The 24,619-nt window shown below is 31.3% G+C and overlaps 1 protein-coding gene across 3 annotated transcripts in view; it reads right to left on the reverse strand.

The window, feature by feature from the left end:
• Positions 1–24,619, reverse strand: part of LOC145268053 (phosphatidylinositol 4,5-bisphosphate 3-kinase catalytic subunit beta isoform-like) — a 420,372-nt gene that overhangs the window by 92,201 nt on the left and 303,552 nt on the right. For all 3 annotated transcript variants that reach the window (XM_080123347.1, XM_080123348.1, XM_080123349.1), the window contains one exon: positions 7,617–7,670. In XM_080123347.1, coding sequence (XP_079979473.1) covers positions 7,617–7,670 — 54 coding nt within the window. The remainder of the gene's footprint in view (positions 1–7,616; positions 7,671–24,619) is intronic.

Below are 24,619 nucleotides of genomic sequence, written 5' to 3' on the forward strand. Positions count from 1 at the left end.
GAATGTTTTATGCTTCAAATTGTTAATATTTTCAAATATTTCATAGATTAATTTATAGGTTATTTCTTGAGTTTGTAATTAATAAATTATATTCACCCCATTCATCCGACTATTCTGGATCAGAGTGGACTTGAGAATAACAGCAATTACGAGTGATTCCACATTCCCAAAATTTGCAAATTGGACCCAACCTAGATGGATTTTTTTTTTATACATTGTGTTATGTTTTTTTCTTTAATAGAATGTTCTTTATAAATACCTTAGGGTTTTCTTTTTATACATTGTGTTGTTTTTTGTTATTTTTTATGTTCTTTATAAATACCTTGAATCTTTGTTTTTATACATTATGTTATGTTCTATTTTTTAATAAAATGTTTTTTATAAAATACTTGTTTTTTTTATTTTTGTCTGAAGCCACCACTTTTGTTTTGTCTAGTGGTTATTATACAAATAAAGCTTCTTAAATCTTTACATGACATACAAGAATTAAGGGTAAGGTTTTCCACTTGGCGAATCCATAACATTTCTTTCTACATTATTGTCAGTGGTGTGTCTCGTACTTGCTCCCACAAGACAACTTACATTATTGACAATGTCTCCTTCATACTGATTCCAGACAAACTGATTTGGAAACCTCGGTTTTCTCTCAGCTCAAAAAACGTCATTCATCATCTCTACTCATGCCTCTGTTTTGCCCCCCTGATCTGACCTCTCATTTTGTTTTAACCTCAGATGTCAGCCATCTTAGAATAATGATTTGGTTTTGTTCTGCAGATTTGGGTTATCATGACATGTTCTCAGTGTTCCCATGTCAAACTTGTTAAATTTTGTATGGATCTTGTTAACTGATGAAATAATGGATTAAGTTTTAATGTCCTAGGAGGTTATCGATTAAAATAAAGGGTTGAAGAATACAATAGTTAAATATTGTGAATAAAACAACAATGATGAGGATAAAAGTTCGAAATAATGTAAACATTTTCTTTTTTAATTTATAACGAATGTAGATGACATAATAAAAAAAATTTTTTAATAATTATTTATTCTATAAGAAGAGAATTGTATTTTTATTTCATTCTAATGAATCCATTTGACAAATCATATTAGCAAGATAATTTGTTTCTATCGATTTCAGATTTTCCAAGGTTCCCATTTATTCTGTTAAAATATATATGGCAACAGCAAAAAAAGTAAAAATATTAATATCAAATGACAAATTATAAAAAAAAAAATACATCCAATCATAAACGAAAATCTTGAAAATGATGCTTTCAAAATACATTGCAGAAACAATGTTGAATTACCTTATTATTTTTATAAGATAATCATCCAACATGCAAGACCTTTGCCTTAATTTACAAATTATAATCTGTTTTCTCCTCACAATTTTCTTAATAATGAATTGAAAATACTTGATCAACAAGAACTTTTGGAAAATTCAATAAAAAAAATTGCAAAGAAAATTAAAACCCTAGAAAAGATCATTAATCCAATATGTTTACCAGGAAAATGCTGCCAAAGACACACACACACCTCTATTGCTATTTGATTGCTTCCCCATGAGAGCAATGTGACACAAGGTCGTTTTTTAATGTGAGGAAAAACCAGCTCTCCAAAAAGGAACACTTTGGAAGTAGACAAAAATAAAAACTTAGTGTAGAAAGATTTCCCCTTGACTAAGGACAAATTAACTTAAATGGAGCATCAGAACAGATACTACACTTGGATCTTAGTTATATATTTTATTGCCGGTAAAAGTAATATTTTTACAATAATAAAATTGAAAAAACAATAAAATCACTAACAACAAAATTAGGCACAAGGTCCTCTAAGAAGGGAGAAAGGGGGAGGGTACAGGGTCTTTGTGACTATCTAACAAATGAAAAAAAAGATGACTGGCAACATTTACCACAATACCTCATTCAGTCTGTGGAAACCTTCTATTTGATTCCCTAGCGTTTTTGTAAAACTATATACATTTGTAAAAAGATTGTAAAAGAAATTTGTTTTTGTGTTGTGTGTGCATTTTTTTTTTTCCTTGGACCTTAGCCCAAAGGCCAGATACAGATCTATTTATATAAAGTTAGGTATGTATGCCTATATTATATTTCTCTTTGTTTGTCTGTAGGTTCCATTTTTTCTTGGAAACTACCGTGCCAATTTAACTGAAATTTTGTATAAACCTTTGTTATGATAAGGTGCAGCGAATTAAGTATTATGATACCGTGAATGCACAGTTATGGATTACTGATGATTAATAGGGATTAGTCACCACAATACCACATTTACTCCAGAAGTTTTCACTGAAACTACTAGTCCGATCTGGTTGAAATTTTGTATGGATCTTTGTTACAGTAAGCTGCAGCAAACTAAGTATTATGGTATCTGTTTGATGCACAGTTAATGATTAATAGTATTTAATGCAAAAATGAACACAAATTTAACCATATACAACCATCAAGTCAGCATAAAAACACCCATTCTAAGTCAACAGGCCATAACTTTTGCTTATTTTTAACAAGCCAAAATGACTTCTATATTATATCTGTCTGTCTGTTCTATTTTTTAGCCCATTTTTAACGGGCTAAAATGTTTATATATATATATATATATATATATATATATATATATATATATATAATTTAAAGGAGATTAGAACAATAGTCTAAAGAGCTGAGTGTATTTCAATGTAACAGTGAAATTACTAGTTTAATTAAAATACAGGAAAGAGGAAGTGCTCATTGTAATTTAGATATATAATAAGCTCGATAGGTAAATATCCTAGAACTAATTCAATATTAAGTAATGTGATTGATAATTTAAAATTTAAAAATCAACTTATAATTAAATTAAAAATCCGTTTCATAAGAAGGAACAACAACAAAATCAATCAGTTAATTCATATGGGAGTGAATTTTTATATATATATATATATATATATATATATATATATATATATATATATATATATAAATAAAAATTCACTCCCATGTGAATTAACTGATTATTATGAATTTTTGAACACAGTTGATAAGCATACAAGATGGTATATTTACTTTTAGTTTCATGAAAGAAGGTAAAAATGGGGTGGAAGCCTTTCATGAAAGTTCACATGCCTCTGATTTTTTGTGAACTTTTAATGAGTATTAAATAGCAATTAATAAATATTCCCCAAACTTTATTCAGAATATTTTAATGGATTTTACAGAGCATAATATTGGCATTACCTCCCATTTGAAAATTTAAATATTTCAGATTTGCATTGAATTTGATCCATAGTCATGAAATATAAATTAAGTAAAATCCCCTGAATTTCAATTTTAAGCCTTAAATTTTAGATATTTTCTAGAATCAAATCATATAATGAATTTTAATTAAAATTGGAATAAGGAATATAGACACAAGGTTTAGTATCATTTTATGTTAATTTTAGATATGAATATGAACTAGAATTATTCTGTTAATTTTACCTCTCCTTGGACAGGTATACTTTTATTTACAATATATATAAACAGATGACAAAGCAGCTATATTCCAAATCCCAAAATGTTATTCATCTTACCATTTATTTTTTTCAACAGGTAAAAACGTCCACTTTTTTTTACACTACCAGCTTTGTAGTGCAGAAACAATCATTATTATTATGTCAATTTTAAATATTTTCCAACGTGTTAAAAAAAAAAAATGACATCTTAGAATTTGGAATACAGCTATTTTGTCTTATATTTGTATATGCTCTGTAGTTAAATTTAGCATACATCAAGTTTCATAAATAAATGGATTGGTCTAAATAAAGGATGAAATCAAAATTGAAATGCATATTTTTCCCATAAGCACACACACACACACATATATATATATATATATATATATATATATATATATATATATATATATATACACATTAGTGTTGGAATGATTAATCGAAATCAGAAAAATCGGAACTTTTCACTGTATCGGAATCAAGTATCGGAAAAAAACTGAGCCTAATTTCTGATTCCAAACAGATTCTTATATTTTTTTCTTGATAATAAAAAATGAAACAAGTACAAATTGCTTTATTATTAGAAGTTGTTCATTTACAACATAAGACTGAAAGGGGCCACAGAAAGGGTTATAAATCCCATGTACAGATGATTCACAGAGTTTAATTTATTTTATTTATTGCGCATTTATCGAGATAACTTGCCTATTCCCTTTTGTAAACTTTTCGCATTAATTTGCTAAATGTCTATATGCCTCTATCCTAAGACGGTTCACTTACTGAAACATTTTAAAAGCTCTGAACGAGGGGAGGGGGTAAATTTTGTTGGCGCTGACTGTATATTGGCAGTGTCTGTCATCAGCTTCTAAAATAATTAATGTGTTATGGTACTTCTCTTTGGACACAAGTAAAAAATGTAGATGAAAATCTCACGATGAGTTTATCAAAATCTTGGATAAAATGCATAAAGAGAAAACATTCTGAAGTTTTTCTAAATTAAAAAGGAAATTGTATCTACATTTAAACTTATACACGCACCCCAAAAAGAAGAATGAGATTGGGGCATTTGTTATTGTAATTAACAGAACAAAAAAAGAAACAATGGAAAAGAAATATGCAACAAATAAATGTTACCAAAGGCAAGACTTTTCTACATACCTGGATAAGTTTATTTGTATTTAAACTTAGTTTAAAGAGTGTTTTAGTTAAGAATTAACTTAGTGTAGTCTCTTCGAGTTAGAATTTTTTAAAAATGGTAGCCTATAAGCTCTGCAGAAGGACTCTTGGTAACTCAAAATCGAAAATTCAACAAACGCTGGTAAGAACACAAATAAATGTTAACAATCAAGCGAAAATATTATGTTCTCCAAGTATTTTATTGTATTTCCGATTTTGGAGCGATTAAACAAGATTAAAAAATTAGAATGAGCCAGAAATGATTATCATTTTATGTTAATTTTATGTGCAAAATTGCTTTCCTACTTGAAATTCTGTCATTTGAACATCTTTAAAAAACATCAAATTCCTAATTTAATATTTGAAAAACTTAAAATAATCGTAATCAGTTCTTGTATCAGAATCAGGAATTTAAAACAGAATCAGTAATTGTATCAGAATTGGGAAAAATTTTGGAATCGTCCCATATAATCCAAACGAGGTTTGTATCCATAGGGTAAAAATCACAATCTTTACAGTTTAATTGTACTCAATAATAGATAGGTCTATTTATATATAATAAATATATTTATATATAATAAATATATTTATATATAATAAATATATTTATATATAATAAAAGTTTCCACATCCAAGAAATGTTTCAACTGTTGCTTGGATAAGCTTAATTTTCTTAAATGTCTTCTTTTTTTTTTTTTACATGGAGGTTACCACTTATCAAGGCCTGGAGACAACTCAGGGATAAGGGTTATTGCGTGTACAGTAATCAATGAGATAGTATTGTAGTAATCATTAGTATTGGAGATTTGATAGAGTGTCTTACTTAAGAGGGTGGTTTGTCAGGAGTTTGTTTATGTTGGACTTGAAGACATCCAAGTTGTAGTTAGGTGGGAAACAGGCGAACGGAAGAGAGTTCCACAGTCGTGCACTTCTGAGAAAGAAGTTCTGCTCATGAAATCCACGTTTGGATTTAGGCACAGATAAAGCATGGGGAAAAATAATGACAGTAGTTTCAGCCAGACAGGTGTTTATCGTGAAAGATTGGCGAGGGGGGGACGAGAGATTGGAGCTCAGATGAGCACTTGCCATGGAAATAACGATAAAACAAAGACAGGCTCGCAACATCTCCTCTGTGGGAGAGAGGCTGCAGGGAAGAGAAAAGGGCATCCTCCACTAAGCTATGAAGTCTATTTTATATTCTGTCAAGGCAGGATAGGCTGTTTTTAGCAGCTCCTGTCCAGATGTGGCAGCAGTACTCCATCCTTGGACGTACTTGGCTTTTATACAGATAGAGAATTGCATCAGTAGTGAGATATCTTCTGGAGCAGTAGAAGGATCCCACAATTATCCCAGCGTCCTTGGCAACAGACCTGATGTACGTGTTCCATTTCAGATCAGGAGTAAAGGTCAAACCCAAAAGCTTTTCAAAACATGGAGCCTCCCCAAGACAGGAGCCATCCATTTCAATTGATGTCAGATGGGGATCAGAGCATTGATGATGTAAAGATAGAAGCTTGGTTTTGGATGCATTAGTGTTTTCTGCTTTTATATAGATGAGAAAAAAAAAACTTTTTTTTTTTTACATCACAACTGTACCGCACAATTCCAAATATTGTGATCATGTTATTTCTTCAAATCAATTGTCTTGATAAAGACAAAACATTGATCAATACTTAAGTTTATTTTTTGTATTTTCATCACATTGGAATATTATTTCTAACATTTTCATCACATATTTTTTAAGAGTATATGTATAGTTTTTAAGTATATATTCTTTATAAAATAGTTAAAATTGTTACGAATAATAAACTCAGTGAAGATGAATTCAAGGTGGCACTGTGCAAGGTTTTTCTAATGTGATTGAGTGTATTTGTCTTGTGGAGGTATCTTTCCTCAGATATCATGTCTTAGTAACAGTTATCAAATTTCTGGAATTTACATTTTTCCTTTCTTGACGCAAGTTTTTTTCTTCTTTATTCTATCCATTTATGTGTGACTGTATTTAATATTTATCGACCTTTGATGATTTGCGTGATCGCAAAATCGACTATATGCACAATGAAACAAGTGTAAGATGCTTGCTCATGAAAAAAGTAAATATAAAAATTTATCAATATTTAAAGAACAAAATAAAAATAAATATAAAATAAATGATTGTGGACAAATTTTTTTGTAACAACTGGAATTTAATTTTTACAGTGTGTGTGTGTGTGTGTGTGTGTATATATATATATATACATACACACACACACACACTTTATTTGTTTTTACATAGGTATTAATATATTGCTACACATTGATAAGCATATTTTGGTCAGCTAGTTATTGGTAACTAAAGACCTCTTCAAGCGATATAGCTTAGACAAAAGCTTAGTCTTATGTGAATTATGGACTAAGCTTTTCTATAAGCTATATCACCTGGAGAAATCTCTAGTTATCAATAACTAGCTGACCGAAACATGCTTATGAATGTGTGTAGCGACATATCAATGTTTATATAAAAACAAATACAAAGTAAACCTTGACCTACTTCGGTCTTGAACACTCTTGTATTAACCTTGTTAAAACTTGATTGGTTACTTTGCCTCTGGAAGATATTAACCTGGAATTATATATATATATATATATATATCACTTTCTTTAATATCATTATGAAAAGATATGAACCCATATATCCTCTCTAAAGCTTTACTCTGAAGCTCTGATTGCACAACTAGTCTAAAAGATACTAGTTTTTCTCTGCATACCCCCCCCCATTTCTAGTTGTCCTAGACTTATCCTTACCATTAGACTCAAGCAATGCTGGTTCAGGAGGTGCAGTTGCAGATTAGGTAACCCTTGCTTCACTCTCTATATAGACAACCTTAATTATACATGAAAATGCATATGTGAACAATGCAATGAATATTTAAAAAAAAAAAAAAGAGTAATAATAAGAAAGTATTTGTCAACTCACTGGAGATCCTAAAGTGCCTTCTGGTTCCATATTTCTGGCCGCACATTCAAGTACCTAAAAAGAAAAACAAGATGAAGATGAATATTAGGGCTTTTTTATTGTCCTTCATCTTTACAGTCATCATTTAAGAAAGAGTTAAAACAAGCATAAATATTCAAGAGGGCAGCAGATCAACGAATGCACTTAGCGTGTATTAGATTCAAGTGCACTTCCAGCACAGAAACTATCATTTAAATTTAAGAAAAACGGAAATAATGATTATGGAAATATTCTAAATACAATATCTACATGCTATTAGACAAAATGGTTTCCTTATAAATAAAAACAAAAAATTAAATATGTTCAATTCATAATTGATGCATATTTTCTATAATCAATTCAACTCTTTTTTGTTGCGATTTATCAAAACTAGAACCACCAGAATAAGCGCAATTAAGATGGATTGACATTGAATATGAGAAGATAGAAACTCTCCACATTTACAAAACAAAAAAATCACATTTTCTTCATTGCATAAGAGCTACCTCAGAAGAAGAAAAAGAAACAATGAAGTGATGCCAAACATTATTTTACCAAATAATTTGGTCATCACAAGAGTAGGATTAACAAGCTTTATTAAAAACTAAACGTAACCTACCAAGTGGTGCCTAGTTGTTTTTTTTTCTAAATATCTTTTGGTTCCTAAATATTTAGATTTTTTTTAAATTTTAAAAGTTAAATTCGTGCAGTATAGTTAAGTTATTTGATTATTAATCGAATCAATTGTTAGAAAACTGTAATTATTTGTTGTTTTCACTGCTGATGCAATTCTCTCACTATATAAGAGCCAGGTACGTCCAAGGATGGAATACTGTTGCCACATCTAGGCAGGAGCTGCTAGAAAGGACTTATCCTGCCTGGATAGAGTTCAAAATAGACTTTGTAGCCTAGTAGGGGATGCCCTTTTCTCTTCCCTGCAACCTCTTTCTCACAGAAGAGATGTTGCGAGTCAGCTTTATCGTTATTTTCATTGCAAATGCTCGTCTGAGCTCCAATCTATGGAGCCCCCTTGTTAAACTTTCATGAGAAACACTAGTCTAGCTGAAAACATTATCAATAATTTCTCCCACTCTTTATCTGTGCCTAAACCTAAACGTAGATTCCATGAACAAAGTTTCTTTCTTAGAACTGTCTTCTGTTTTCCTGCTTTCCAGCTGACTACAATATGATTTTCTTTAAATCCAATGTAAACAAGTTCTTGATGAGCCATTCCACTTAAATTAACAAATTTACCAAATTTCCATTATTCACGATTACTATATGATCCAATTGAGTACTGTACACTCTTCAACCCGTGGCCTCTGGGCCTTGATAAGTGGTAATGCCCATGCAAAAAAAAAAAAAAAGTCAAGACCCGAAATTGAAAGATCTTCAATGTGGTGCTTGTACAGCTGATTATATTTCACTAATAAATATTATGTTGGTGCAAAAATAATGTCAACATTATTTTTGCACCAACATAATATTATAATTTTGCAATAACTAAGAAACGATATATTAGAACAGGTTTATCATAAGATATATTTCTTCAATGTTACAATCGTTTCTTAATCATTTGGACAAGCTTAAACATTAATTTGTTAAAAGATATTCCAAAATGGCTAATTATCAGACACAAAATACAAATACAAATATATATATATATATATATTAGAATTGGGATGATTAATCGCAATTGGGAATCGGAAAAATCAGAACATTTAGGGGTATCGGAAAAATTTGTGCTTATTTTCCAATGCCAAAATGATTCTTTTGTCTTTTTTTTTTATTTGAACATGTTTAAAGCCAAGTCTACCTTTACCGGTAATAATTAAAAAATAATAAATATTTATTGGTTTTTAATGACTAGTGAAACTAAAATCGATAGATGTTTTCTACAAGTGTATTTTTTTTTTTTTCGTTTAGTAAAATATTTGCACATTTAGCGTATGTTTTTACGGTAATCGGGAAAAATAATGACTATATTTTATTTACAGATTTATAAAGAATCAGAATCGGAAATTTAGTATGGAATCGGTAATTGTATCGGAATCAAGAAAAATATTGGAAACGTCCCATCATTAATATATGTGTATGTGTATGTATGTCGTAATTATTTTTTAGTAATAAATGTTATCAGTATAAGTTAGTTCCTCAAGAGCTTTGTGGAGAGTTTTTTCACTTTTACACACATACACACTGTTTTTCTTAGAGGCAGCAAACTTTGAATTTACAACTGTAATTTTTATTTTTAATTGCAGTTACAGTAGAATCCCAGTTTACGGTGGCCCTAGGATACTTTTTTTTTTCAGGTTACGATGTGTAAATAATGTTTTTCTGGACCCTGATTACGGTATTTGCCCCTCTTTATGGTGTTACTTATAATGTTATTTGTATTATATATTGTACCGTATTTTGTTACTAATCTTAAACGCTGTATCCTGGGGTTCTACTGTATTTTCAGTTCAGTTTCATTTGGCAATTCATCATGGACATACTGACACCTGAGCAGCACTTGCAAATTGTAAATGATACAATCAATTTACTGAAAGATTTAATGAACAAATGAACCTGCCAGCTGGATACTTCATCTGTTCAATTGTACTCCATTAGAAAGTCCCATTTATACACTGGTAAACTAGACACAATAGATCACTTGGATTTGACACATTGCTGAAATACAGCCTAATTTAATGCAAAGAGTTTGTGAAAATTGGACCTCTAAATTATGCTATATACACATGACTCAGAGCCATATATTCGAAATTGTATTTAAATTATAAATGTTAAAAATTAATCTTTGGAATAAACGACATATTTGTATAATAATATTTGCCTGATTTATGTTAATTTAAAGTTTGCTGCCTCTAAAAAAAAGAAATAAATAAAAACTTTATATTATCACCCCCACATTCAGGGATATATATATATATATATATATATATATATATATATATATATAAGAGGTGGGTGTAGTTTGCTTGAAGCATTGTATAGTATGTAGTTAAATAGAATTGTAGAAGGCGGTACAATGCAGAAGTAACGGAAATACAACTTATAAATACATGTGTACACATGTAAGTTGTATTAATAAATTTCTCACCTGCTTCAGCCTGTGTCTTTCCGTTACTTCTGCATTGTACCACCTTCTACAATTCTATTTAACTACATATATATATATATATATATATATATATATATATATATATATATATATATGGTAGCTTCCTCCAGTATTGACAGACTACTCACAACCAATGTAGAGTGTCTGTGCATGGAATTTTCATGGCAAGAGTTGCACAATCTCCAACCACAATTCTCCTGAGTTGATGTTAAATAACAGTGACAAGTGGAAGTTCAGGATGACTGGAAACAATGCCGAGATAAGCGGAGAGCCTACATGCAGCACCTAGAATTCCCAAATGGTCACCCATCTGATATTAGCCAGGCTCAATGTTGCTTAACTTCAGTGATCTAATGAAAACCAGTGTGTCAACATGATTATGCCATATATATATATATATATATATATATATATATATATACATTTGTTATTTATTTATAGACTAGCTGTACCCGGCCACGCGTTGCTGTGGCTCAGTTTGTTAAAATGGAACACATGTGAAAGTAGAGAAAAGTTTGATTTTTTTTTTCAAGAGAATGTACAAATTATTTATTTATTTTTAACAGATGTTAAGAAAATAAACAGAAAAATACTTCTATCATTAATTATGCAAAAAATAAATAAAATACGATAAAACTTGCTGAGTATGCACTGTTTTACGGTTGTTGTAAAAATGGAACGGAAACTTAAATTTCGCTTCATTTTAATCTTTCTTAATTATTTAATTGTCCCCCCCCCCAACGAATATAATCAAAACAGTAACATTCAACAATTGTACTTTATCTATATAAAACACAAAATGGGTGTTTGTATTACTGTACACATAGATTCGAAAAAGTTGTGAAAAAAAAAAAATATATATATATATAACAAATGTTATCAAAGCCAAGATAAGTTACTTTTCTGCCAAACTGGATATATATATTTTTCGTGTTTTTATTCAATGTAACATATTTATTCAGCTCGAAAACCATACAGTGTTTACCGATGTATTTGAAAATTCAAGATGGCGTCTCACACCCTCATTAACACCGTAAGTATGGAAGAAGGTGTTATAAATAAAAAACTATACAAAATTTATAACATCTTTATACAAAATTTATAACATCTTTTCCCACACTTACCGTGTTAAAGAGAGAATCAGACGCCATCTTGAATGTTCCAATACATCGGTAAACACTGTATGGTTTTCGAGCTGAATAAACATGTTACATTGAATTGGGAAAAGATGTTATAAATAAAAAACCTAATGAAATAATGTTAAAAACTCGCTCAATACATGTTAATGCGACATAGGTTGACATATATTCGGCGTGTTTTTAATAGTATTTTGTATATTTTTTATTTATAACACCTTTTTCTATACTTACGGTGTTAAAGAGGGTGTGAGACGCCTTCCTGAATTTTCGAATACATCGGTAAACACTGTATGGTTTTCGAGCTGAATAAATATGTTACATTGAATAAAAACACGAAAAAGACATCCAGTTTGGCAGAAAAGTAACTGATCTTGGCTTTGAGAACATTTATTTGTTATGTATTTGTTTTTGTTTTTGACAACTTTTTCGAATCTATGTGTACAGTAATACAAACCCCCTTCGGAGGTTGGAATGCCCCCCCCCCCCACCTAAAATGTAGTTGGAAAAATCGATTTTATAGTGAGATTAAAGAATGGTTAGTCTAAAAAAAGGGTGAAAAACAAAACAAATAAGCAATTAATAATTATTACCAAAAGCAATAAATGCTACTTTTTTTTACTGGCACAAATAGAGTTGGATACACAAGTAATAGTCGTAGAGTGATAGAGTGTAAGTAAAACCTGGAATATCCGGTTGTTTCGTTTCGTTTTAACAATGGAAAGAGCAGAAAATGGAGAGAAAAGAAAGAAAGAAGGAAAGACCGAAAGGAAAGATAAAGATAGGGAAGTACCCCCACCACCATCACCCATAAAGCAAAAAGACAACGAAAGGTAAGAAAGAAAGAAAGAAAGAAAGCAAAAAAGCACGTAAGGAAAGAGCGAAACGAAAGTTGTGTTTGTGTAAGTAAGTAAGTTTGGTGCGTTTCATGTAAATGTCAATTCAGGTTTTCAATAAACTTTAACCACGCGGGTTATAACGAAATCGAAGTAATGTAATTGTGAATTCAATTCCAGGTAACGGATTGTGTTCTGTTTGAATCTAATTTTATTATAGTAAATGCTTTATAAATTGTGTTTATGTTTTATGCTAACCAATGGCAAAGTAAGCGTGGTTCGTTTCAGCGTAAGTCCAGTCCAGTTTTTAGATAAATTCTAACCGGTGGTCGGTTTTAAATGTCTCCTGTGAACGGTCTGGAACGGTATAGGTGAGTGGCGGTGGTAGGATGAATTTGTTAGAGAGAGTTTACTTTACTACTTCCATTAAATGTAACTGATTTTTACAGTGGACTCTCACCAGACAGAATATAGGAAACTCTGATCAGCGAGATCCTTGATATGTAATAACCCTATAACATACGGCAGATGTCGTGATTCAGTTTGTGAATGAGACGGCTGCACCAAATGTATACAGGTGCAGTCCTATAAACGTCAAAGTCGGAGGGGAAAAAAATGAGTTCATTTTATTTATATAGAGAAGAAGAAGATAAAATAGTTGTCCACAGACACATGTTTTTCCTCCCATGGCTTTGTGATCATGGTGCTGAATCTTGGCATAGTCAGCGATACACGTGTCCATGGATAACTATCATAATTCTAATACCTCTAAAGCCTGTATGTTTATATTTGCAGTTAAGTCTACTAACGTTGCTTAACATACCATCCTTCTGTCTTTCTAAAGCCAAGTTACAGTGAACAAAAGGGATGACCTTTGATGGTGATTTCTATATTACAACTTGTAAATTAATAATTTACTATATTATATTTATCCAAAATAATCAAAAATGTATCAATTTTGTCTTAAGCAGTTTGAAGTAATACTATTTCATGCATCTAAAAGCTTTCTCTTGCCAAATGAAAAATCTACTGGATTAAATACAGAAATCTGTAAACTCGAGCTGAATTAAGGTTGTTTTTATTAATGTTGTTGAAAGGACATAAGACCCTTATTTTAAAATATTTAATGATTTGAATTTTAAGTAAAAAAAAAACATCAATGAAAAAGAAACAAAGAGTGACTGACTTTATTTTATATAGTAGATAACTTACTTATACAAAACTAGCAGACTCATTCATATGTAATATATTGATGTTGGCATTCTGTAGATGTTCAGTGTAAATGGAGACGCTCTGATATTATTGTAGCTCTTTTGTTAAAACTGCAAAAGTATTTATCTAAGCTAGCACGAACGCCCGGCAAAGCCCAGTTGTAAAGTACGCTTAAATATGATATTTTAATTCTTGCAGATTTTGTATATATTATTATAGAGTTAATGTTCTATCGATTTTTATATATTATAAAGTTTGCGATTTAAAAAATAAAAAAATCTATCCATGTGACTTGTGTACATTAACTTGAATCGAAACCGAAATAAAAACTTACGAAAAAAAAAAAAATATATATATATATATATATATATATATATATATATATAACTTGAGTTCCTTCAGCCATAATCGGAACTGAAACCAAAACTTATGAAGAATTCTTGGTAACATTATTTATGGCAAGAAACAGAAGTACACAACAATTAAACGACTATGATGTAAGCGTGACACGGAAAATAACACACACACGCTATCATATTAATATATAGATGAGATCACAATAATTTTACTAATTAATTGAACATAAACGAAAAAAAACATTTCGATTCGAATAGTGCTAATGTTGTTGGTTTAGCTAAAAAGTTCAATGAAATTGAAACAACTGCTTTTGCGTTTATGTTTAGCAGTGTATTCGCACAATATAAATATGTTGTGCATGTTATGCTGACTAAATGTCTTAAGATGGAGAATTTGTTTGAAAGCATGTAATAATTGGTTTAGCAGAGTTAGGGTTTAGAATGATATGAATCATGACAGTTAATAATTTGATAAGAAAACTTGTAGCTCAGCAAATTGGATATGCATATCCAGTTCCGAAGTCTAAACCACTTTTCTTTTACTTTGCTCGATACATACATTAAAATGCATTAGAAATTGTTTTCGTCAAAAAGACGCAAGTAAAGGCATGATGTTCCCAGAGTTTGGTCAGAATTGAAATTGCAAATTAAAGAGTATCCAAAGGTTCTTATTTTACAAAAATTTCATGTCCCGGAATATTTGTCAATTTTGAAATATTACTATAAATTAACTATTAATGGAACCATTCCAATTTTTTTTTTACTAATACAATTATTGCTTTAGATTACAATTTTTGTAAAATCTATAAATATTTACATTTTTTTTTTTTTTTTTCCAGATTACCATAAAAGCCTATGTAATATGAGCACATTTGTGGAGGAGAGGACCAATACATTTTAGCTTTATTAGTAATTTAAAATCGATAAATATTTATCATTTTATCATTAATACCAGCAATGGAAAATTTAAGTTGCTAAAAATTAATTAAAAGAATCGTTTTTGGCATCTTTACATAGAAATACATTTTTACATTTTTCTCGATTCTGACTGCCTAAGCAGTTCAGATATTTTCCAATTCCCAATTTTAGTTAATCATTCCAATACTAAAATTGACCTCAAAGATCTCTTCTCCCATGAATGTTGAAATGCAAAATCCATTCTGCAAATTTTTTTTTTATCCATTATTTAAAGATGGCCGACATTATGGAAATAGAGATGTTTTCATGACTTTGCAAAAGTTATATAGTTATACTAGCAGGCCACCCGGCATTGCTCGATTGTAAGATCCACTAAAATATGATATTTTAATTCATGCAAATTACATATTTAATGGAGACAATTCTTTATCGATTATTATATTGAATATAATATATACTATTGAGATCAAAACTAAAATATATATATATGACTCGGGTGCCATCAACTAGAATCAAAACCAAAACATACAACTCTCCACCCTCATTCCTTAGGCTCTGAGCCACGCCCATGTGTGTGTGTATATATATATATATATATACACACACACACATAAATTCACCTGTCATCTCTTTTTTAAAAGATTGAATCACCCAATCATGGAAGACAAAATTCAAGCAAGCAAGCACGCGCGCGTATAAATTCACTTGTCACTCCTTTTTTAAAAGAAGGAATCACTCGATCATCGAAGACAAAATTCTATATCTATATCTCTATAAAAGTGAAATTGTGTGTGTGTGTGTGTGTGTGTGTGTACATTTCCCTACCAAAATACTCTCAATTTTCAGTCTACAGACTCGAGATTTGACATAAGGGGTATTGAGATTTGGGAAGATCTTTTTAATCGGTTTTCAGCCAGAAACTTGGCTGTCAAGGGGTCAAAGTTCAACAATTTGACCTTTGAAAACTCTACCAAACTCCTCCGCCAATTTTGGGTTTAAACACTTGATATTTTAGATGCAGGTTACCTGGACTCGAGTCAAACTTTTTAATATATACATATGCATATAAAGTTATGAACAGTACATAGTGCCCGAACTAAGCCAGGCTGAACTGCTAGTTATATATATTTCTCATTGTATTCTGCAGCTGGTCAAAATTCTGGAATCAAATTCCTGTAAGTAATGGGAAACAGAGAAAGGAAACCTTCACCACTTTGCATCATACCACCAATGCAATTCTTGAACTGACCAAATATTGCTTTCAAAAAATCAAATGACATATGCATTATCTAGCTAATTTCAAATGGATCGCCTCAAGGGAAGATTTGGTCTGCATCAGCGATTTAGTGTAAATCAATATAATGTCTATATGCGTCTAATGCTTGAGTGCTGAAAAATCTGAACATTGTCAGTTTTAAAATTGGGCCACTTAATAGGCAAAGTATTGATTTGAAGAATTTTTAAGAAGCTAACCAATATGGAATGACAAGAACCAAAGTTGGATATTTATAAATTCAACATAGACATAACAGATGTTAATTAATGCAGAGGAATCTTTTGTGGTGTACTTAAAGTATAGCTCTTATGCAAATTTTCATAAAATGTGCAGCATGAGTCGTGGTATGAACAAGATATAGACGACAATGTTTCATGTATCATATGCTAAAAGTAAAAGTGAAACAAATGTTTGAAGTTAAGGAGGTAAAAACAGTAATATATATATATATATATATGTTACTAGCAGTAAATATTTCCTACACTGGTGAGAACGAAAGTTCAAAACATGTTTTAGTTTACAAAATAATTATTAATATTTATTGAAAGCAATATATTATTGTTACAAGGATCTTTAAGAAAAAAGTTGAGTTGTCTCTATGACATTAATATCAAGCAATCAGCCTTAACGCTATGCAATATTCTGACATCAGCCATTGAATACTATCACACTGTTTACTGTTTATACTCGTCAAATCAGTATTAATAGAACTTAATTTCCATTAATTCTTGTGCTAATTGACCGTAGCAAGGAGGTTGAATATCAGCCTACAGTGTCAAGAATGAATTTGTGAGTGGGTTCAAATTTTTAGACCGGCAGTAAACACATGATTGTAGGTTTAAAAGATAAAAACATGAGACAATCACAACTCTTTGCATAAGCTTGACGAATCCTAGCATGGATGAAACGCAGAATATTCTATGTAGCTTAATTGCCATATATATTTTTATAACTTATTACTATATATATATGTACAAATTATTTATTTAAAAACTATATGTTTCATATTTCAATGGTTTCATCGCAATGGATCAATCTTTTTTTTTAAGTTGTTAAAAATCCAAACAAATCATTATTGACTCACAAAATGAAAACAAATCAAAGAATGGAGTTAAAATAAATTCACCAGTAAATTTACTGAAAACAGATCGGATGCTCTTTTTGAAAAAAAAAAAACTATTGTTTCAGTATTATACATTTCTGTCTGGTTGTCTGCACGACTTTATTCTTTTTCACTATTCGAAATCATTGAAACAAAACTAATCAGTCTGTCATCTCGAAGATGACAAGATTTGTTCAAAACGGTCTGGCTGTGATTGGAAATTCATAGATCACAGCTATGAACGAACATTAACTGAATAGGATTTTTTTTTAATAACATTTTCACCCCCAAACAAAACACAGTGACACTTTGATGTAGGGGGCTACTATCAGGGACATAAAATGCACAGATACTATGTAGGGTGTTACTTGAATTTATGCATGTCAGTACAGTTGGGGAAGCAGGAACCCAAAAGGGAATTCCAATTAGACTTGTTTTATGAATATAAAGTCTTTTTAATGCAACTTCCAGAAGTTGCAAACTAATAAGATGTATTCTAATAATCCGAAATTCAAATCTGTTTTTCTCTTTTCAATTCCTTTCTGCAATGCGATGTAGCGCCCTGATTTTTTTTTTTTTTTTTTTTTTTTTGTCAGTTGTTATTGGAACACTGGAGTATTTTAAAATCAGATTTCTGACATGAGTTTTTGAATACTCATTTTCCAATCGTTATGGCCATAGGTTAGTAAAAGGAATAACACGGACACAGATATCAAGTTGAACAAGCTGCACGTGCGTGGTCCCCCTCTGCTGCTGCATGTGAGATGACGCCACAAAAAAATAGTGAAGAAATGATGAATATGAGAAGTGTGAAGGGCCAATGTTGCCTTCACATTTTCCCCAAGTTTCAAAAAAATCTAATAGATGAGGCAAAAGTTATGGGGTAAAAAGTGTCGATTTTGCAATTTTGGCACGTTTGTAACACCTTTTGAGCTCCTGGGAATGCCGAATCCCAGTGAAAATGGACAAATTGTGCAGTTTCACGCTTTAAGACATGTGTATTAGAATTCAGCACAATTAAAAACCACTATATAGACATAAATATCAAGTTTTTGAGTAATATGAAAAAAGAGCTCCAAAAGGGCATGTTTTTAGCCCTAAAAGTTCCAGAGGGATGTGAACCAGAAGTTTGCAAGAGTCACCCATGCTGAATATTCAGAACAATGGCCTCCACATTTTGGCCAAGTTTCAGGAAAATTTAATGGATGGATCCAACGCTATGGGGCAAAAAATGTAATTTTGGGGCATTTTTGACGTCTTTTGAGCCCCTGAACATGCCGAATCCCAGTTTAAATGGAAAATGGTGATGTTTCAGGCCTTACCACATGTATATTTGAGTTGACCACCATGAAAAACTACTATATAGTCAGACATATCAAGTTGTTGAGAAAACTGAAAAAAAGAGCAACAAAAAAGGGGTGTTTTTAGCACTAAAAGTTTCCAAGGATGCAAACCAGAAGTTTGCCAGGGCCACCTAAAGTGGATTAATATTAAAAACATCGGGCTCCATATTTTGGCACTGTTTCAGAAAAATCTAATGGATGGATCAAAAGTTATGAGGCAAAACATGTCATTTTTTTTGCCATTTTGGAGCATTTTTGACCTCTTTTGAGCCCCTGGGGATGCAACGGGAATTTTCACAAAATTTTTTTTTTTACTGTGCACATCTATTTAATGAAATACAATTTGTGGCAAAATTTCAGGAAAAACTAATAGACGATTATTTGGCAATCGTCTGGACTAACGGACGCATGGATGTCACTGAAAACATAGGTCCCTCTCCGATAAATCGGGGGACCAACAGTATATTCTTGGTTAGACGTCATACATTGATAACACAGAGTACTTTCTCTCACCTCCTATTGACTCAAGCAATCACTTGTAATTTCCTCCACACTCTCCGAGTTGGTAGCCGTATTTATTAGGTATGGATGAGTTCATTTGTAGGTAGGTATGTTTTTCCAACAAATACTAAAACGGGTTCTAATACAATAAGTGTTTTATCATTTTCAGTGAAATTTCTTGAGATACAGTGAATGTAACACTTGTATTAACCAAACAGAATGAAAACATTCCCAGTTGTAAAGTCCAGATAAAACTTTGGCCCATCCTTACATTGTCAGGCAGAGGTATACAGTCTCACCACTAACTTATGCTCTTGTTGGTCATACTTTTTTCTTGTTAATTTTCACTTCTTAAATAGTTTGTTGATTTCGCTAAAAAAGTGAAGCCATTATTTAATTTTGTTGTATCATAGATTGCTTTCAGCACTAAGCATCATATCAGGATGTTAAAAGTATTTTGAAACCATTCTTGGTGTAGTTCAAACTAAATATGGTCTCCAATTTCACACAAGGTGTGTTTTTACATTCGGACTTAAAATACCGTTTAACAATTGGAGATGTGATCATCCGAAGAAAGACGTAAATTTCGACTGCAGTCAGGATTCTTGACTGCACAAATTTTATCGTTACAACCCGAAATGGAATCAAGCAGAAATAAGCCAATGCATGAATACGCATCGAAACATGTCACTATAAAAAGAGAGCATAGAAGAGCTCAAATAAAATTACGTTCTTCTAATATTGGCCTTTTTTGATTAAGAGTCCATGTTGAAAACTAAAGAACTAAGAAAGGATTTTTTTTAATGAAATCTAAAGATGATATTAAAAGACATTTTAAAATATTTATAAACCTTGGAATAGATTCTTTTATAGAGTCTCAGTGGAGAAGAATGCATTGAATAAGTAGTTTAATCCCAAAAATAATATGTATAAAATGATATATGTGCACAAAAACATTTGCTTTGAGGTTGCTTGAACACCATTTACATCACTGATGTTTTCAGTCTTTCTTAGCATTTTCTCAACAGCATCTATTTGCATAATAATAGTAACAATTACTGGGTTGGAAAGGTAGTTCATTGGAAACTGTGCAAATGGCTACATTTTTAACATTCAGGCAAATGGTACAGGCACAAATTATACTAGAAAATGAAAGACAAAATTCTTTGGGGGTATGGAAATATAAATGGACAAACTCATCCAGGCAAGAAGATCAGACATGATAATTGTTAACAAGAAGGGAAAAAAATCTACAAAAAATAGTAGACTTTTGGCATCTTAGCACTTCATCAAAAAGACAGAAAATAAACAAATACAAAGGAAACTATAATCACACCAATAATTATAGGAGCACTAAGAACTGTTTAAAAAATAACTGGAAAACAAACATGAAAAACTGGAATCAAACAGGATTGATACCATACAAAATATGATACTGATGAAAACAGCAGGAAGCATTGAGAAAAATCATTGAATTTAGAAGAGAATTGAAACTGCTAAAGTATATAAAAGAAAAAACTCATCATCTGACTTCACCCCCATCTAAAAAAAAAAAAAAAAAAAAAAAAAAGAATACCACACAATAACACAAATTGGTCATGAATGATCAAAGAGCATGGAAAACTTGAGGTAGGAGAGCACCATCTAGACCACCATATACAGCACCACAATCTTACAGGGACTTATTGTCACTCACAAAAAATGTATTAAACAAATACATTGTTCCCACAAAATAAAATGCACAAATTGCACATAAGGTAAAGAACATATATGCAGAACACGATAAAAACCTACATTTTACACACATCTTTTCTGTTAAGCGACATATTTAAAGGTAGGGCCTATCTGCAGGACAGCAACTGAGAAACAATTTTGATCTGGATTCTTGACCACACGTTCATAGAAGAGCTGCTTGGAGATCTTGTATTTGTCACAAGCAGAGATTTACATACTGCATTCATTTGAGAGCAGCTCTTGCATTTAAAAATATTTTTTAAGTCACTCCTTTTCCCACTCCATCTGCACCTTAAGAGAACATGTTGAAAGCTTCAACACATTTCTAAAATTATTTTCAAATAAGTCCTTATTGACTTGCCTCTTCACTGCTGAATAAAAATGAGTCCTCCACCTCTTGGCTGCAGCAAAAGAGAGCTCGTTCCTTTCGATAAGGTCCTGGACACAAGATAAAAAAAATTTAAAAAAATTTTATACTGGGAGACTCTAAAACCTTTTTTACCAAGGGAGATAAATCTAGCCTACAAAATAATTTCTTCTCGGATATGATCTCAAAATACTTCTGTTCCCTACACCACTAAAGTTAATATTAATCATTTCATTGACTTATTTTGCTTGTTATAGACGAATCACTATAGCATCGTTTTTAATCCAAAGCTCTTAAAGGGACAGAGTTTACAAAGCTAAAGTATTATTATACAATATATTTCCCACTTGTCTATTCTCATTGCACATCCTTATTGATACTTACAATGATTTTTCTTTGATTTTCTTTCTTTATTATTTTGTCAACTCCTAAATGTTAATGTTATGTTTTTTTATTGTTTTGTTTTTTTATCAATGTCCTTATGCTTATTTAACAACCTGTTGTCCCTTGAGTATTTTTTTTTTTTTTGCTTGCGTTTTTCCCCCTTCTTATTATAATACAATTATTATTCCTATGTTCATTGTGTTATTTTTATATCATATTTTTCATTGACATCGAGTCATTATTTTCATATTTTATTTTCCAACTAAATTGGATTATGTCTACTCAATGATTTTTTTTTTTCTATTTCAATTTGTTTTGTTTGGTTTTTAGCTTATTTTGTAGATTTTTCTTTCTTTTTCGTTTCTCATCCTTTACATTGAAACTTAGCTCTAGTTTAAATATAATTATTCTAACAGTTTGTCCATGAATGTTTGTTAGGATTGCTTCACCAAGTTGGTTGGTTGTTTTTGTTTTACGGCATATCAACCCTTTTCGGCTTATTTAATGCCGAATCCAAAGATTTTGAAGAAAAAATTTTTACTAGAATATATTTGTTGTTTTCAAGTCGGTTTCTAACAGGTACTACCACTCCGGGTCAGAGTGGACCTGGGAGCAATGGTAATTAAAGGGTGGCTCCACACTCCCCAAAGGCCACAAGCGGGGGCCTCACCACTGGATATAGTTTAAGGTCATATCCAGGACCCCCATTGCGGCACTTTTACCCTCTGCAGGGGGGCAGTCCGTGTATTCTAATGCCCCACCGACAGGGCTGTGCTCCACCAGGACTTTTTTTTTTTTAGCAATTTAGCAAATTTCATTGTACAAGTACAAGGTTAGTTTTGTTATTTTCCGACATATCAACCCTTTTCGGGTTATTTAATGCTGAAATGCTGTAATTTGGGAAAAGGATTTATGTTTAAAGTTCTTTATACCTTATTCATAATGTTTAGTTTAGTTGTTTTTTTTTTACAGCATATCAACCCTTTGCAAATTATTCAATGCTGAATCTGGTAATTTTTAAACGTTTCAAGTTATTTATATCTTCAAATGTTTATTCATGATGTTTGGTTTGGTTTGGTTGTTTTGGAGAGGGAAATTGTTTTTTCTCATTTTTTAACTTTGTAGGACATGATTGAGTTTTTCAAAGAGAAAGGGAAAAAAATGACATCAACGTTTAGTGCATTTTAGGTCAAGAAGCCAGTATCTTCAGACTGGCTTCATCTGGTAGCACCTGTGTAATGAGGCAAGGAATAATGTACATAGTAATAGCAATATTAAGTTCAAATCTGGAGCAAATTAAGCAGGGTTACCCGGTGTCACTCAGGTTTATAATTTCTCTAAGTTACAGAAAAAAATAAAAGTAAAAATAAACAATCTGTGTAAGATTGAGATTTGAAATGACAAATTTCATTCGGGGACAAAATCAGAGTAATCTGATTACACTCTGACTTCAACAAGGCTGTTTGTTAAAGCTCAATTTCACTAAATTAATATGAAAAAAATAACTGACTTGTTGCCTCAATCAAAAATAATGCTGCTTACAAGTACTGGACGTTTTCTACTTCTCTCTTTGTTTTTTTTTTTAATTTTTTGCTTAAGTATTTACTTTCCTCCTAATCTAGAAAGATGTGGCATGACCAACAGGTGAGGAGAATAAAGGGAGAATCCTCCCCTGAGGGGAATTTCAGGTAATAGGAATATTAGCACTACAGATAAGCAAACACAAACCATCCATGACCAGTGTGTATCGCCTATCACTACTAAAAACTTAACTTGAATTTCTTCTCCATTAACATCTTTATTAAATGCTATTATTTTCATCTTAGTTTCATTGTTAGTATGAATGAAAATTTGGAGTCAAAAATCTTAATATTAAATTCTAAATAAGAAATATTAATTCTAATCAATGATGAAAAGTCAAGAAATATTAATTCTAATCAATGATGAAAAGTCAAGAAATATTAATTCTAATCAATGTTGAAAAGGTTCACTGGCTAAAAAAACGATCGAGAACACTTTAGAAGAATGATATGGTATATAATTGTTTTAAACTTGAAAAAATGCCACAGAAATGTATGGAATGCTTCAGACAGCTTTTGGACGATCTTACATGAATCGAGCATCAGTTTTTGAGTGGCATAAGAGATTCAAGTAAGGCAGGGAGTTTGTGATGGATGAGGAGACGTGTGGGAGGAGTAAGGAAGTCAGAATATCAGAGCTGATTGGCTAAATAAAGAATTTCATGGATAAGGACCGTCGTGTGTCTATAGAGACAATAAGTGCACAGTTTAGTGTCATAATTATTCGGAGGAACTGAATATGCAGAAGATTTGTGCAAAGTTTGTCCCACAGGTGCAGTCGACAACTCCATCCTTGTCACAGATTATTTGACCAAGATGAGCATCAAAACAGTTTCTCACCTACCCTATAGTCCAGACATTGCTCTCTGTGACTTTTGGTTCATACCTAAGCTCAAGGAAAACCTTAGAGGCTGTTGTTATGAGACAATTGAAGATATGAAAGAGGATGTGACGAGAGTCATAGACAAACTCACAGTACAACATGTGAATTGCAGCCAAGAGAGATTACTTCAAAGGGGACTATAGTTTCATGTGTGTATTATCAATAACAGTGCCTATATGAAAAACGTCTGGAGACTTATGGAAGGCACCGCATAAGAACATAATTAACACGTT

This window comes from Euprymna scolopes, chromosome 4 (assembly GCF_053919585.1).
Source record: "Euprymna scolopes isolate OS-2025 chromosome 4, ASM5391958v1, whole genome shotgun sequence".
NCBI classification, from domain to species: domain Eukaryota; kingdom Metazoa; phylum Mollusca; class Cephalopoda; order Sepiida; family Sepiolidae; genus Euprymna; species Euprymna scolopes.